General features: G+C 39.7%; 1 protein-coding gene across 1 annotated transcript in view; it reads right to left on the bottom strand.

The window, feature by feature from the left end:
• EMB (embigin) overlaps window positions 1-14,871 on the bottom strand; it is a gene marked incomplete at both ends in the record, with an annotated part of 48,916 nt that extends 34,045 nt beyond the window's left edge. Inside the window, 2 exons of the mRNA XM_079701610.1 lie at window positions 3,812-3,901; window positions 14,763-14,871. Coding sequence (XP_079557736.1) covers window positions 3,812-3,901; window positions 14,763-14,871 — 199 coding nt within the window. The remainder of the gene's footprint in view (window positions 1-3,811; window positions 3,902-14,762) is intronic.
• Window positions 14,872-15,237: the final 366 nt, after the last annotated feature.

Below are 15,237 nucleotides of genomic sequence, written 5' to 3'. Positions count from 1 at the left end.
AGGAAAATGAATAAAGGGTATTAACAGATAAACATACACAGATATAAGTATGCCTAACTCCAGGATGCAAATTAAAACAATAATAGTACAGTTTTTCACACTCAGAAAAGTGAAGAGTTTAATACTACCAAGGTTAGTCAGGATCTAGAGAAAATTATACTCAAATATGCAGATGGGGGAAGGGGTAAATTGTCAGGCTACTTTGGAGGGCAGTTTGCAAGTATGTATTAAAATTAAAATGTGCATAGTTTCTAACTCAGCAATTCTACTTGTGGCAGTTATCCTAGAGGAACACACACAACCATGCCCAGAAAGAGATATGTAGAAGTGTTCATTGCTCATGGTTTACGATAGAAAAAAATTTAAACAAACTCAGATCTAGTGGGTAGAGGCCAAGGATGCTGCTGGACATCCTACAATGCCCTGAACATGCTCCCCTCAACTCCAGCAACAAAGAGTTATCCAACCCAAAATGTCAATATTTATGCTAATGAGAAACCCTAGTGTAAAACTAAAGTTGCTAACCGCCACTACCAATTGTGTTACTATGGGCAATCCCTCTTCTACCTTCTCTTTCACTCTCTGTGTATATTAGGATTCACATTTTTTTCCCCTGTACATCTACAGTCTACATAAGATTTGATAACTGGTGGTCTGCTTCTGAGAAACATCCTAAACATTTGCACCTCATTGGAGTCATTCTGGTATCTTCCCTGCAACAAGGTGTCTGAGCAGCCAAATGTAAGGGACTCTCGCTTCTTTTCTTTTTTCAATCTGATTGACCAGGCACCTGAACCAGGAATCTGAATGGTCCTAACACAACTTCTTGTCTAGCTGGTCTAAGCAACATGGCTGCCATTCCTGACCTTGACTAATCTTCCCAAATTTTACTCCATGCCTTAATATATGTATCTGTAGCTCCAATGCCTGCTTTGTCTACCTCCCTGTCTCATGAGGTCCTTACCAGGCCAGCTGCTCACATCTCAAAATGATAAATAAAGTGTGCCAGTGGGGAGAGCCTATGCCAACATTACCAGGGCAGTCAAGAAAACTGCCAGCTGATGCTTTGGTTTTAACCTCTTGGGTTAAACTATAACACACTAATGGAGGCACCAAACACTATAATATGCACAGAGAAAGAAAAAAATAAAACAATAAAGAAATACTCTAATTGCTATAATACAATGACTTCTGAATATTGACATTGGGAAACCTAACACAGTCATGTTAAAATAGTCCATTATTAAAAGATCAATTTTTGAAAGACAGTGACATCAGACAACTGGAAAAAAAAAACACTTCATGCTTAGTGAAGTCAATTATACTTTTACAAAGATATCCATTATCTCAGCAAATGCAATTTCCAAGACAAACCTATTTAGCAAAGGGCAATCAAAATACCTTTGTTTTCATTGTTTTTGAAACTTCTTTCCATAGTCTCATAGCGAATCTAAGTTTCCTTAAAATAGGTATAATTGTATTAATAACACTGCTGAAAGAAATGAGTAACTGGGCATTAAGAAAGGCTGCATAGTATGATGGTTAATAGCGTGGCGCCTGGTGCCAGACAGTCTGGGTTCAAAATCAAACTCCCAACTTACCACCTGTGACCATGGTCAGTTCACTTGATCTCTTTGTGCCTCTTTTTCCTCATCTGCAAACTGCAAATAGTAATAGTACCCATTGCTTAGGGTTCATATGAGGTTTAAACTAAGTTATATGTAGAAATACATACATGGTACATAGTCAATACCATATGTCTGTTAAGTAAATGATTAGCAGTATTTTAAAAACATAAAACAAGTAAACAATTAGGCTTTCATGAATCAAAGGTCATGTTTTTCACTCTCCAAGGCACAGGACCTGTTTCCCAGTCTCAAGCATCTTTGAGTAAATGTGCTATGAACTGGGCCAAAGTTGTCATGCTGGTCCAAAATCTGCAACTAATGTACTACATTTGCATCTCTGTACAAAAAAATTTTCTCCCAACAGAGAGATCAACTTCTAAAATGGCCAGAGGGAAAGAGAAAATAAGTAACAACACAGAAATGTTAAGCACACTTCAAATAAACAATGATATGACAAAATATGAAAACATTCTATTTATGAAGTAGATTAAAAATCCTTGGTGGTAACAGTAGGTAGAAAGCCTATGGTTCCTAATAAGCATAAGTACGTCTTCAGATTTAAATTCTATATTTCAATAAAGGCAGTTCCTAAGAACAAACTTCTTGATGGGAAGGCAAACAGAACAACAAGGGTCACAGTTCAGAGATCCTGTGTTTCGAAATTAATGTCAAATCTTTTCTTTTGTCAAATAAAAACAAACCTAGACTTAAATAAGGAGAGACTTTATTCCAAAAGTCTATTGCAATAGGGAAAAATGCTCCAAGTTTTGGATCTACAAGTATCTCACTGTCAAATAGAAAAAGACTTTTATAGGGAGGGGTAAGCAGGCTAGCAGGAACTTTTGAGAAGAAATGAGGCAACTGGTGGGTAGAAGCAGACAGCACGATTGGGCTGTGGTCATGCATTTACTGCTTGCTCAGACTTGGGGCATGCCAAGTTCAGGGGTCTGGGAGGAAGAGAAAAGCCTGACTAAAGTTTGATCAGGCCAGAGCTGAAGGTGAGTGACGGACAATTGTGAACACCTGCTCTCATGAATACTGTAGGAATACTGGTACCAGAATAAAAGAGTGGTTAGGAGTGAAACCCTCCAAATGGGTTAAGTAAATAACCAACCTGACATCAACTAAAAAGTCCAATTTTTGCTCTCCCTTTGGGTACCTGACCCTTTTTTTCCCGGGGCTCCAGCTACACAGGATAAGTGAGGTGTGTGCTGCTGCCAGCATTACCAGGCCAATCCAAGGATTTGCAAACTTATGTTTTCACATAAATCTCTCTTAAAGAAACATTCCATCCTAAAAAAGGAAACCAACGACTAGAACGTGCAAAAAGTAAAAGAAGAAGTAGCAACACAGGGGTGTTGTAATTACTTTTTACAAGTAGGAATAAGCTCCAAATACTAGGATGGGGACATCTGGGAACAAACAGGGGTTGCACAAAGTCATAAAAATGTTCTCCTACCAGAAAACTCACTGCAAATATTCCACTGGTATCAGATTGGGGGAAGGGGCACACCTTTAATTCATATTAAACAGAAATAGAGAAACCGTTCTTAAACTAGAGGACAGTTAAAGCCTGGACATATAATTGGATGAAACTTATTAGTGACTTAATAAATAGGATTAAAATTCTAATTATACTTTTAATATTGTTGCTAAAACAGGTAACTACTCTTGCTCATTTAAAGAACTCTGAGATTACTTTTAAAATACTGGAATCCAAAACTGTGAAAAGAGAAAGCAGACTTGAGTTTTATGTCAGGATTCTTCGCTTGATTTTCCATAGCAGTCATAGATGACATCTTTAATTGTTTTGCCTAAAGGCCTTCCAGCAGATACATGAATTCTCCTCTCAGTGAACAGTGGTTTGAACAGATGTACCAGCAAGGTGTGATGAAAACCGAAGAGCATCTGCACATCAAAATGAGCCTTCCTCTCGTCCCAGGCTCCCTCCTTCTAGAGAGCATTTAACCCCCATGCCTGGAAAGGCTGCCTCCTCCCTCACACAGGGCATGCCGGCCTGGTCGCACGGGACCCCATCACACTGTGTTATGACTGTATAAGGTACTGGTGTGTCTCTCCCGCCAGACTGGCAGCAGGCTTTAGTACTTCATAATTCATACAGTAACTTAATTAAAAAAGAAAAATTATCTGGCATTATATTATTTGAAACACAATACACTTACCAGTCAGTGATATGTTATGACTCTCCAAGGAAAGGTTAGAGTATTTTGCCATCATTTCTTCCCGGACAGGTAGGCTTGTGAAAGGTGCAGCTGTAAGAATAAGAACATGTGATTACATATTATTATCAAGGTTAAGTGACTGTCTAAAAGCTAGTTCACAACAGCTAAAATGGTATATTGTATACTATTAATGAAAAATAATGTTTTCAGGAAGCTCTGATTCACTAGGTCTTACATGCTCCACAGACATTCAGAAACACACTGAGCTATTAAATATAACAAAACTTCCAATTTTTCTATGTTCTTTTCTTACTGAAAAATCCCTATTGATTACATCAAATGACTTTTAAAAAAAAAACCTTCCTTATCCTAAAATTCGTAGTTTCTTTATAAAACATAAATGAAGATACGGAGAAATTAGATAAGAGTGCCAGGGGAAAAAAAGGACATAGAAAGGCAGAGAGAAGATGAGAGCACAAAAATGGACAGAGAGACCAAAACAAAGGGCATAAAAAAGGAATAAGAGAAAAGGCAGAGAGAAGATGAGAGCACAAAAAGGGACAGAGAGACCAAAATAAAGGGCATAAAAAAGGACTAAGAGAGAGTGCACCAGGCGCTACAGGACAGAGGACATAAATGGATGGACAGGGAGAGTCTGTGCTGCTCTGTTTTCCAGCTACGGTGACAGTCCAGTGTGTCCTCTACCAAACCAACTTTCCGTTTTTCTCTGTCACTTATCTCTTCTTTCAAAAACCTTCATCGAAGAAACAATGTTTCCATTTCCACCTGTCCCACTCTCCTCAAAGATTCTTTTTTTTTTTTTTTTTTTTAACACTAGATACTGTTTCTTTGACTTTAGGACACAGTCCTTACCTCCCACGAAAACTACCCCAACTTTACCAAACAAGTCAGAGGAGAAAGGCTCATCATTGTAAACTTGGCTGCATTCTTAAGACCCTTCATTCACTTTAAATTAAACCTGGGCCTTTTTTACACCACATTTTTAACACTCTGCTCAGAAAGTTATTCTTAGTGCAAGATTAGATTTCTAGTTCTTTACTTTTCTTATATGTATGAAACATGTTATCAAAGGAAGTGATCATTTTTGTCGCTTCAGCTTACACACAGCTTTTCAATATTGCCTAATAAAAAAATCTACCTCACAGAACCTAGCTCTCCAATTAAGCCATGTTCCAGAGCTTTGATCACTTCTAATACAGTCTTGGAAGGTGGGATGCACTTTCCCATAAAATAATCCTTTAACAAATAACATACCTAAATCATACTACCCTCTGACAGTGATTATTTAGGAAAATATGCCCTGAGTTTCTCACTAGGCTGTCGGGAATACAAAACTTCTCCTCCACCCACACCTAATATTCATTCATTCCTATTCTCTCTCTCTGTCACTCTCTCTCAAGCACACACACACATTGCCAAAAAGTCACCTATCAATATGAAAATTCTTTTTTTCTATTATTGGGCATAGCTCACTTACAGGTTGCATTAAAGAGAAAATACGTCAGGAAGATCAAGGCAGATGCCGTTCCCTTCTGGACAGGAAGCCAGGAGGGAGCAGCATCTGGGAACGGCAGATGGGAAAGAAAGACCTGTTCTACTCTATCATCTGTTCTGTGAAGCTTGCAAACATAAGCTTTGATATCTTTGCTTCCTTTGCTCGGGAGACCTTTTTTCTTGGCCTAGCCTATTGCAGGGCAGAATGCCGTCATGAAGATCTTCACCACGCTTTTTATCCCTGAAACAAGCTCATAACCCTTTTGAGATGGTCTGACATTTATTATCATTATCATTATTCTTAATCACAGTATCAGCAACAGTAAGGATGACATAAGCTGAAAAAAATGCTGTCATTCTGATTCTCATTTCACTTAAATAAGTGAACATATACAGCATACATGCTTGATGCCAATAAGGAATATGAAGCTGAGTAAACTTGGTTCCTGGAGGGCTACATGGATCATAATAATGTTGGTTTAGGCCCACAATTTGTGATTGAGAGTCATTAAAATTTCAGAGTAGCACCCATTTATAATCTTGACTGTAACTAGCCTATGTGGTGTATACAAGTTGGTATGTGAGCTACAGAGTATGAAGTGTGATCTACATCTTTGAAGGACTCTGGAGGTAGAACAGAGCTGGAGATAATGCCAAGGACAAGAGCTCTGAGGCTGGGGTTATCTTCCCATTTTGCATCAACAGGATGTGGATGGATGGGTCCCCCTAGGACCTACATTAGAACAAGGAGAGAAAAGGGGGGTCTAGGCTTGGCTTGGGCAAAATATAAGCTTATGAAAGTTGAAGGAATAGGAGGAAAAGGAAAAACCAAGCTTCAAGAGTAGGAAAATTTGGATAGCTCCAGAATATACTAACTGTTGTGACCACTTCTAATTGCCAACTCATGTATTAAAAATACAAACAGACATCTATAATCCAGCCATCACCTGTATCCTAACTTGCTATTGTCTTTAAAGCATTCATGATCAGGCTCCAGACTCCACTGAAGAAGCCCCAAGTGCAAAAGGGCATGTATAACTGTTGTGATTTTTGTCTTGGGAAAAGTTCCTTTAAGAGTCTTGAGTACAAGAGCAGGGCAGAAGGTGTTAGAATATTAAAGTGAGAAGTTCATTGTTTAGCCAAGATATTTTTTAATCAAAAAAGTGAGAATGTAAACCTTATTGCTTTCAGTAGGAGGACAGCTGGCAGGAGGCTGATGCAGATGATGTTAGTGTTTAAAGGAAACTGGCAGGAGATTCAGGCAGATGTGGTTTGAATACTTCCCTGAAAGGATTAGGCTGAGTCACAAAAAGAAGTACAGAATGGAGAGTCAGGGATTTGTATCCTGGTCCAAGTTCTGCCACTGACTTGTTACTTGGGGTTTCATTTCATAGAGAAGGGAGGATCAGAAAAGCTGGATATTGAGTGATGGTGCCAAGATTATAACACGCATTCCTTAAGTTATCATACTCACTCTATTAATCATTGCTGGAAATTTTCCACTCGGCATTCTTTTACAGGTAGTGGCCAAAATGCCAACATAAAAGAGTAGCTTTTAGTAGTTGTGACAGAGATTAAAAGATTTTTCTCCCTCTACTTGGGCTATGGGGCATGAGGGTGTTGCATCAAAGAACTGTGTAACATTCTAATATTCACCTATATTGTTTCATGGGAAATCGCAAAATGTTCTCCACTTAGATATCTTTAACATATTACATTTTAAAATAGACATTCCTAGAAGGGTTTATAATTTATGCTATTAACATTTTAAATGAAATAAACATGCTATAATTTCTATTTAATATTAAGGGAACATTTTCACTAGTTTAAATGGGGCCCTATTTAATTGAAGTAAATTGGGAAGAAAAAAAAAGATAAACACTAAAAAAATGCACTGGGTTTTAAGATTTGCTTTTAAGTCAGAAAATCAGTTCAACTATACCTCTATTTAAGAATAAGCATTTTCTCTAACATACGCCCCGCAAATCTCTTATATTTTAAAATCTTGGAAGGGTCTGGACATCATTTGAAGAAAGGTATAAGAAACAGCTATTAGGATAAATACCATTCCGTCTTTCTCTCTCTCATCCACATAATGTATTGATTGCTATCAACATGTATAATTAAAATTATTTTAATAAGTCTTAGTTTTAGCGTTCTGATAAATAGCAATATAAATGTGCAACCCAATTACAGAAACACAACCTAGGAATGGATAACATATACTATTTATAAAACAGAGGTTTCAAACTCAGAATATATTTCCCCATGGAAGCAGCACTATCAATATACATAACCATGGGATCCCACACCAAATTGTAAAAGCCATTTAAGCCATGATATAGCTGAACTATAGCATTAAAATATCTAATTACCAATACTGCTTGTAAACAATACATTTAGAGTTCTACCGCTGGGCTCTAGGAATATAGGATCCCTATCCCCTGTTCTAGCGGCAGGAGTAAAAGAAGAGAAGGGGAATATGGCTACCTTGATTCCTAGACACTATACTCCAGAGAGAGTTTGTCAAGAAAAGAAGAGGAAAGAAGTTTTGGCAAGAAAATAAATTCCTGATGGGAACATTTATAAGTCAGACTTTCTAAGTCAGGGACAGGTAACAGTCTAGATAGGGAACTCATATTTTTTTATATACATGGGAACTATTGGACAAGAAGGTCATTTTTAGATTAGTTTAAAAAAAATTAAAGAACAATTAAAAAGCCTAATGACAAAAGCAATGTGTACTTTTACACAGCCTTGTAAAACTATTTTTAAAACTTGGTCACATAGAAATGCAAATAAATTGACCTTTTCTTTAAAATATGATTTTTGCAATAAAATATATTCTGAAGGGCAGTGTGGAAACTAATGTTTCAAACTAGCGCCACCTGGGTCATTAAGATATTTTAACAGTGAAACTTATGCCAAATAAAACTAGGATTTCTGCTCTTTCTAGAGACTGTGGGTTTTTTAAATGTTTCACCCGCTAGGTTATTCTTTGATAGGACTTAGATTTTGTTTAATGGTTCTCAACTAGAGGTGATTTCTTCCCTGCACCCTGCCCAGGGGATATTTAACAATGTCTGGAGACATTCAGGTTATCACAACTTGGAGGTTACTACTTGTACCTGGTAGGTTATATTAGTTTTGTGGTGTTGCCATACCAAATTACTGCAAATACGGTGACTTAAAACAACAAAAGTTTATTCTCTCAGAGTTCTAGAGGCTAGAAGCCTGAAATCAAGGTGCAGGGCCTTGCTCCCTCTAAAGGCGCTACGTAAGATTTGTTCCTGCCTCTTCCTAGCTTCTGGTGGTTGCCAGCAATCCTTGGCATTCCCTGGTTTGTAGATGCATCACTCCGATCTCTGGCTCCATCTTTACACATCCATCTTCCCTCTGTGTGTCTGTGTCTCTAGATCCAAATCTCCCTCTCACTTCTTTCATAAAGACACAGTCATTGGGTTAAGGGTCTATCCTAATGTAACATGTCCTCATGTAACATGACCTCATGTAACATGACCTCATTTTACCTTGATTACATCTGCAAAGACCCTACTCTCAAATAAGGTCACTTTCACAGATACCAAGGGTCAGGACTTGAACATCTTTTGGGGGGGTGACACAACTCACCCACTACAAAGGTAGAGGCCAGTGAGGCTGCTAAGCATTCTACAGCACAGCCCCCCATAGCAGAGAATTATCCAGCCCAAAATGTCAATAATGCCAAAGTTGAGAAATCCTGATTTCAAAACAGGTACATCTTCAACCCTCATTCCTCAAAGTGATGATTTTTAAAAATCTTCAAATGGCCCTATAGCCCTGAGGTCCTGTTTTACGTGGTTTAGGTGCAGATACTTTAAAGCATGAACATTTGCAGCCCTTCCTATTTTGAGGACCTTTTCCAAAGAGGCACCAAGTGCTGGATGGAGTTTTAAAATGCAAACTAGGAAACCAGTTACAGGTGTTAGCTAGCTCCAGGCTCTTGGCTACATCACAAAAGCACTCTGGGCTTCAAGATCAATCAGATGAGACATCTAAATTCCCTTTCAAGGTCTCAGAACTATATAATTATAAGGCAATAGTAAAAAAGATTCTATCTTGAGAGTAGGGATACATTAGTAATGATATGACCACAATAACTTTAAAAATACCAGAAAAATATTATTTTCAGTTAAAAGAGAAACACCATTTTTAAAGATAACATCTATTATTTCTATACTAACAATATATTATTTGAGATATTTTGTTGTGCATGAATAGTGACTATGTTTTATTAGGAGAGTTTATTTTTAGTAAACCATTGTGAGGTTTTTTTCCTTCTATGTCAATGTGTGTGTCCTAAGTTGTTTATTTCCGAGGTTCACCTAATATTGTGAAATATGTGAGGCCAGCTATACAAAAGTAACTTGAAAAGATTACAATCTAGGACAGAAAGCCTCAACACTTACAGTCTGTCTCTGTTTGAGGGCAAATACTCCTTTGGAAAACCGTACCTAATTACATAAACTGATGACTATTTCTCAGCTATCCTTGTGGTTTGTCTGTTAATTCAAGCTTTCTCAGAGTTGAAATTCTTTTTGCTTTTCAAGCAATCTCAAACTAACAGAAAAGTTTTACGTACAGGGTAAAGAATGTTTCCCCTGAACCACTGGGGAACAAGTTGTTCACCTGATGACCCATTCGACCTCAGAAACATTACAACATTATTTCCTACAAAGGACATAGCCCACTTCACCCCAGTACTGCTGTTAAAATCAGGAAATTAGCATTTATGCACTATCATCTCATCCCACATCTTATCTAAGTTTCAACAAAAGTCTTTATAGTGTACTTTTTTAGTCAAAGGTTTCAGCTCAGGATCACATGAGCTGCCATGAGCCATGTCCCTCTATTCTCTTCACTCTAAACAGCTTTAGTCTCCTGACTTTTATGACCTTGATGCTTATGAAAGTTCCAGGATAGTTTAGTTGTAATACGATTAGATTCAGAGTAGGCATCTTTGGCAGGAAAATCACAGAGGAGATGTTGTGTTCTTCTCACTGCATCCTATCAGATGACACACAATTTTATTTCTTTCTTTACTGATTTACACTCTGATCATTTGATTAAAGTGGTGTCTGCCAGGCTTCTCCACTTAAAAGTTATTCTTTCTCCCTTTTCATTAATGCCAATTTTGTGGGAAGTTACTTTGAAACTATATAATATTTTGTGCCTCATCAAACTTTCAATTGACTCATTTAATTAATTAAGTTCAGTACGTACTCATGAATACCTACATAATTCAATGGACACTATTCAGTGCATATGGATACTAGTCCATTAGTATTATTATTTACTTTCATACTCTGTTTGTCCATTCGTACCCCCTTCACTTTGGCTTCTGTATCCTTTTGACATTACCCATTATTCTTTGAACACTTCACTGCTTTCTGGCATAAGATGTTCCAGGCTTATCCTATCCTTTCCCCACTCCAGTCCTGATATCAGCCATTTCTATAAAAATCCAAGTTATTATTAGTAAAAAAAAAAAAAAAAAAATGTATTTAGAATCAAGATTTGGGTGCTAAGTATGTTCATCACTGCTCCATCACAGTGGGCAGACCTAAGAATACATGTGTACATATTCATACACACACACAACATATATATAATGGGTATAATATACATACATATATACAGTTGGCCCTTGAACAATGAGGGTTTGAACTTCAAGGGTCCACTTATACGCATATTTTTTCAAGAGTAAATACTACGTTACTGCATGGTCCATGGTTGGTTCAATTCTCAGATGCACTGATACAGAAGGCTGACTATAAATTATACACAGATTAACCTTTATGTTCAGGGATCACCTGTAAATATATATGACACATATATGCATTATACATATATTTACACATACATGTTTATATTTATGCATCTATTTATATAGATATATATAGACATAAGACATGGATAGAGATAGATAGATATTTAAAGTCATGAATTCACGCTAATGCTGCCAATTGCAGTCCAACACCACAAGGTTCATTTGTTTTCCCCGTTTATTTCCTTCTTCTCTAGAGAAAAACCTAGATTCTGTTATCCTCACCAGCTTTACTTATTTGATCAATCCCCCCATATATAACTAATCTCCCATTGGCCCCAAAGAGATGTCTTCCTCACCCACTTAGGCTCCAGCATCCTGCACTGTCTGCTCCTGCATGCTTTACCTCCATCCTGTGATCAGGATCAGACCTGCATGCCATAGCTGCATAGAAGCCCTTGTCATTCTGCTCAGCGCTGAGGCCTCTCGCCAGACCACCCTTCTGCAGAAACGGCCACCTCATGTGCCTTCGGCTCTAACACTCTACACAGGGCTGCCCTCCTCTACCTGGATGCCATCCTGACTGGGCTCAGCTTCTAATTACCTGATCTGAAACCATCTGGGTCCCTTCAACAGGGGAGACGCTTCCGCATTTCCCCACCTAATGACTACAGGACTCATTCCCAGAAGGAAGGGAAGGAGATGGGGATGAGAGGTGGGGATAAAAGACCAGGATGAGGAAGAGCCAGTTGCACTAATTCTTAACAAATGTGTATATAATGTAATTTCGAATGTGATGGTAATTTAGGGTCAAAATTTTGATGCCTCAGATACAACCCTATTAAAGACAGGCTTATATCCAATCTGTTCCTTTAAAGTTTAAATGCCATGAAAGGTAAAAACTGCTAAAGTTTTCTGCTTAGATATAGACTAACAATGTAAGGCATATATAGGTGCTCAAATATTTGTTCCAACAAATATTTACTACCGGGCAGTTGCTCTGTGTGTCTCTAGAAAGGAAGGGGGCATTGATCAAGGAAGCATATAAGCAACATCCTTTAGAAGTTAAAAATGATCATTTCAAACGACTCCCCTGCAAACATTTTTCAAAAGATAAGCATGACCCTTTCCTTCGATTTGTTCCCCCATAAGAGTAATAATAATGATTTTTAAATATTCCCATTTATGTAATATTTCTCCTTCATAAAGATATTCTACGTTTCTTATTTAATTAAAACAGCCTCAAAGAGTTAAGGTGAGTCCTTGTGCCAACTTTATTCCAGGACTCAAACTGAGTCAGCAAGCCCTACAGCCCAAATCTACCATTTGTATCCACACACTCTGCTCTCTGTCAGTGATTCCAAACCTTCATAAACATACCGACTCATCTCAGAGAGACAACTGAGTTTAAGAACACAGTATTTGGAATCAAACTGAACAATGCTAAATTTCCTGCTCTACTGCTTAATTATTTGTACTTAGGCAACTATTTAGCCTCTCTAAATTCCAATTTCCTCATCTGAAAGTCAGGGATAATAAAAACTAACCCATAGAGCTATAAACTATATGGTGCAATGCCTGGCACACAGTTGTTACATAGTAAATATACATTTATGATAAAAAATGATAAGCATTTTTATTTTTAAAATTTGGCCCCAAATCTTAGGTTTATAGAACACCTACTTCCAAGTAGTTCAAGAGCACCTAGGTAAAAAATAGCTAGTAAACTTCACAATGGTCTTTAGCAAGGAGGAAACTGAACCTCACCGAGATCGATACAGTATCTATAAAGTGAGATGAGGCTGCCTCACAGAATTCAAGGTTTTAATTCTGCCTTGAAATGTTAACTTCACGCCTTTTATATGTCACATTCTTCCATAATTTTAGCTTAAGTGGAGCTTAAAGGACAGGACTTGTGCTACATACACACAGAGACATCTGCCGTACATATACACATCATTCTATTTATTTAAAACTTTATTTGTTAATTTATTCCACCTTCATTTGTTTCCTACTTTTCTCTTTGGAAGTCTGCTCTAAGTGTCAATTTAAACCTGACTCCCTGATACCAATGGAATACCTATCCAGCAGTGCACTCTCTAGGCCATATCATTTCAAAGCAGTGGTTTTCAACCTGCTTAGGATCATATGATTAAAATCATATGGGAGGGCTTCCCTGGTGGCGCAGTGGTTGAGAGTCTGCCTGCCGATGCAGGAGACGCGGGTTTGTGCCCCGGTCCGTCAGGATCCCACATGCCGCAGAGCGGCTGGGCCCGTGAGCCATGGCCGCTGGGCCTGTGCGTCTGGAGCCTGTGCTCCGCAGCGGGAGAGGCCGCAGCGGTGAGAGGCCCGCGTACCGAAGGAAAAAAAAAAAAAAAAATCACATGGGAGCTTTTAAAACTCCTCACGTGTAGGCTGAATCCCAGGCCAACTGAATCAGAATTTTTGAGGGCAGGATCCAGTATCAGCATTTTTAATGCTCGCTGGTAATTCCAACATACAGCCAAGTCGAGAACCAAAGTTCTAGGACACACCTAGAATGCGTTGGTCCTCAGAAGTGCAGTACCCTCAGGTGAATGATAGGTGAATCAGGGACAGCCCAGGGTGTAGAAAACGTCCCTGACCATTCTTTATAAGTGGTGTGAATGAAAAAGAGAAAGGTGGCTGCAAAGCGGGGTGAGGAAATTTAGAAACTGAGGCAACCCAAAATGTTTTGTCCAAGTTGTTAACAGCTAGGCCTGTTAAAGGACATTTATTAAAAAATGAGTAAACTTATTATTTGATTATCTTTCCATCTTCAAAGTATGTTACAAAAAATCTACATTCTATAAGCTCATAAAAAATGAATTCCTATTAAAGGTTCGAAACCTTGTGTAGAATAATATCCTGATTTTAGTCACTGATGGGCAATATTTGCAAACTTGGAGGTGGTCTGTTATCCTAATTAGCCGCTAATACTTTGAAATTTATAACACAGGAACTTGCATTAGAAAGTACGTTAGATGGAATACTTTGACCATAAAAAGTAATTATAAACAGGTGAAGCTAAAATGGCAAATCTGGTGTTGGTTTCCCTGATGCTTTGCACCAAAATCCCTCTTTCAGTGTCTTAATAATACAACCACAAATACAAACAAAGAAAAACCCATGGTCTTTGTTTTCAAAGACCAAGGTAGAAAAGAAGATACACACATTATCCTTAAGTCGTGGGGCTTTGTTTTGTTGTTGTGTTATTTCAGCTCAGCTCTAAAAAACATCATCAAAGCCAACCCACCTGCCAGGAAGGGAGGAGGGGATATTTAAGACTCACCATCGATTTAAGTGAAGGGCCTTGGGAAATGTGGCTTTCAGAAATCCTGCCACTTTAGCAGAGGCCAAGTCTCTGCCTTGCTCCTGCCCGCACCCTCACGCCCTTTTCCTAGGAACCCCCAGACACTGCCCTACTACCCACGACCCCGTCTCGTAGGGCGCTGTTCGTTCCAGCGGAGAAGCCCGAACCGCACCGGCCTCTCGGCCAGTTTGGATAACCCTAGCATGGCAAGCGGGCGGAAGAGGACGCCGTTCCCCACCCGCGGTCGCCGGCATCCCCGCGCGCTCTCCGCCCCCTCCTTGGCCCAGCAACCATCACACCTGGGGTACGGCCGTCCTCCGAGCTCCGGCGCACCGGGGCGAGGAGGCACAGGAGGAGCAGCGGCAGGGGCGGCGTCCGGGGCCCCCGCAGACTGGGGAGGGAGCGCATGGCGCCAGCAGGTCCGCCGCGGTCCTCGCGTACCCACCGCCGTCGGTGCCCGGAGTCGCTGCGCACACTCGCCGGCGGCCCGCTGCCCGCTGCCAGGCCCGGGGGCAGGTCACTCGAGAAAAGGCGGAGTGGGAGGGGCCGGCCGCCCTGCCCTCCTCCCCTTAGACACTCTCACTGCGCTAGCAGCACACCCAGAACTGCGCCCGGCCCTCCATCAATTATGCAGCCCGCGGCCGGCTGCAGGAGCGCCCGGATGTGCGGTGGCCACCCCCGCGCCGCATCCTCCCCCGCCTCCTCTCCGCCCCAGCAGGTCAGGGAGGGAGATAGCTAAAGACGCTGGCGGGTGGCGCCTAGCCCATCTCCTGG

This window comes from Hyperoodon ampullatus (genome assembly GCF_949752795.1).
Source record: "Hyperoodon ampullatus genome assembly, chromosome: 4".
NCBI classification, from domain to species: domain Eukaryota; kingdom Metazoa; phylum Chordata; class Mammalia; order Artiodactyla; family Ziphiidae; genus Hyperoodon; species Hyperoodon ampullatus.
The sequence above is the reverse complement of the archived record's forward strand: the minus strand, read 5'-3'. Positions and strand labels throughout refer to the sequence as shown.